This window comes from Gekko japonicus, unplaced genomic scaffold, assembly GCF_001447785.1.
Source record: "Gekko japonicus isolate JY-2015 unplaced genomic scaffold, Gekko_japonicus_V1.1 scaffold95, whole genome shotgun sequence".
Classification (NCBI taxonomy): Eukaryota; Metazoa; Chordata; class Lepidosauria; order Squamata; family Gekkonidae; genus Gekko; species Gekko japonicus.
Genome location: NW_015165237.1, coordinates 1,910,558 through 1,912,143, shown reverse-complemented (window position 1 = coordinate 1,912,143; position 1,586 = coordinate 1,910,558). Strand labels below are relative to the sequence as shown.

Sequence of the window (1,586 nt, the reverse complement as noted above, 5' to 3'; positions counted from 1 at the left end):
TGATCTGAATTGGCTGGAGTGGGGGGGGGGGCAGCCCAGGGAGGCACTCCCCCTCTTTGCCAGAGAAACAGCCTTCCATCCGACCTACCTTTGCGACGCTGCCCAGCCAGAAGAGGGTGAGCGAGGGCATGGAGGTGCCGTTGCCAATCGCGACGGGCAAAGTCCACAGGAAAAGCAGGAGACAGTCCATGGCCCTCGCCTGGGTACATCTGGGAATACTGGGGTGGGGGGAGGCGAGGGAAGGGGGTTACCTGCCTCCGCCGCTGCCGCCACCGGACACGTGCAGCGGCAGCTCCAGTCCCCGCCACATGTTCTTCACTGGGCTCTGGGCAGCCCGGCTTGGCATCGCCGGCCTGCACCGCCCACCGCGGGCAGCGGCGTCGGGCAGCCCAGGGAGAGGCGAGGCGAGGCGAGGCGCGTCGCGGGGATCCCTCCCTCCCCGCCTCCGCCGCAGCCAGCGCGCAGCTTTTGAAAATCGCAGCCCGCCCGTCGCGGTGCGCCGGGACGCGGCCGGGGGGGGGAGGTCCGCGGTGGTTTCCAGCAGGAGCGCTGGCGATCCGTGGGGGGTTAGAGGCCCTGGGGGTAGCGGGTCTCCGGAGGCGACCGGAGCTAGGGAGTCTGCCCGCTTCTTGCGTTTGGTAAAACACTTATGCCAAAGGACTGGCACGATCCGAAGCGCATTTACGCAGAAGTCAGGGCCACTCCCGCTGAGTGGGGGTTGCCAACCTCCAGGTGGGGCCGGGGGGGGTCTTCTGGTCTCCAGGCTACAAGTGGCAGTTCCCCGGAAGAAATTGCAGCTTCGGAGATTGGATTGTGGAGTCTCCCCTTCCCCAAACTGGCGTCTCCCCCCTCCCCAACCCTTGCCCTCCCCAGTCTCCACCACCTCCAGATCTCTAGGAGTTTCGATACGTAGAGCTGGCAACCCCGTAAAAATGCCATCAAGCCACAGCTGACTAATTGCGACCGCGACCGTAGGGTTTTCAAGGCAAGAGACATTCAGAGGTGGCTTGCCATGGCCTTCTGTGTTCGGCCCCTGGTATTCCTTGGAGGTCCCCCCATCCAAATACTAGCAAGTGCTGTCTTCCAAGATCTGATTAGAGCACAGTAGCCTGGGTTATCCAGGTCATGGCAACCCTACCGGAGTTCAAAAGGCATTTCACTTCTACCCCTCCTTTCCCCTCAGTGGGGACCTAGAGTGGCTTACATCACTTGCCTTTCATCCATGTTATCCTCGCAACAACCCTGCAATGTCAGTTCTGTTCAGAGTGGCCCAAGGCAACCCAGCAAGTTTCCACAGCAGAATGGGGATTTGATCTTGGGTTTCTCAGATCCCAGTCAGGCATTATAATCGCTACACCACACTGACTCTCCAATGCACCCAAATCAGCTTTCATAAGATTGTAGCCCTTCATCAGCTGCAGAAGAACAAAGTAAGCAAAAGACTTGCACTGGCCCCGGTTACACGGGCCGGATACCATGGGGGGGGGGGGGGCCTGGCGCAGTTTGATCCACAATTACACGATCAGACGGGCCGGCGGCACCCCACGTCGGTGGCGCCGGGTAAACAAGGGACCGGAGGGAAATGC

The 1,586-nt window shown here is 61.0% G+C and overlaps 1 protein-coding gene across 1 annotated transcript in view; it reads right to left on the bottom strand.

The window, feature by feature from the left end:
• The window catches only part of ADAMTS18 (ADAM metallopeptidase with thrombospondin type 1 motif 18), a 121,624-nt gene extending 121,278 nt beyond the window's left edge, over nt 1-346 (bottom strand). The window contains exon 1 of the mRNA XM_015409960.1: nt 252-346. Within this exon, the coding sequence (XP_015265446.1) occupies nt 252-346 (95 nt within the window). The remainder of the gene's footprint in view (nt 1-251) is intronic.
• Nucleotides 347-1,586: the final 1,240 nt, after the last annotated feature.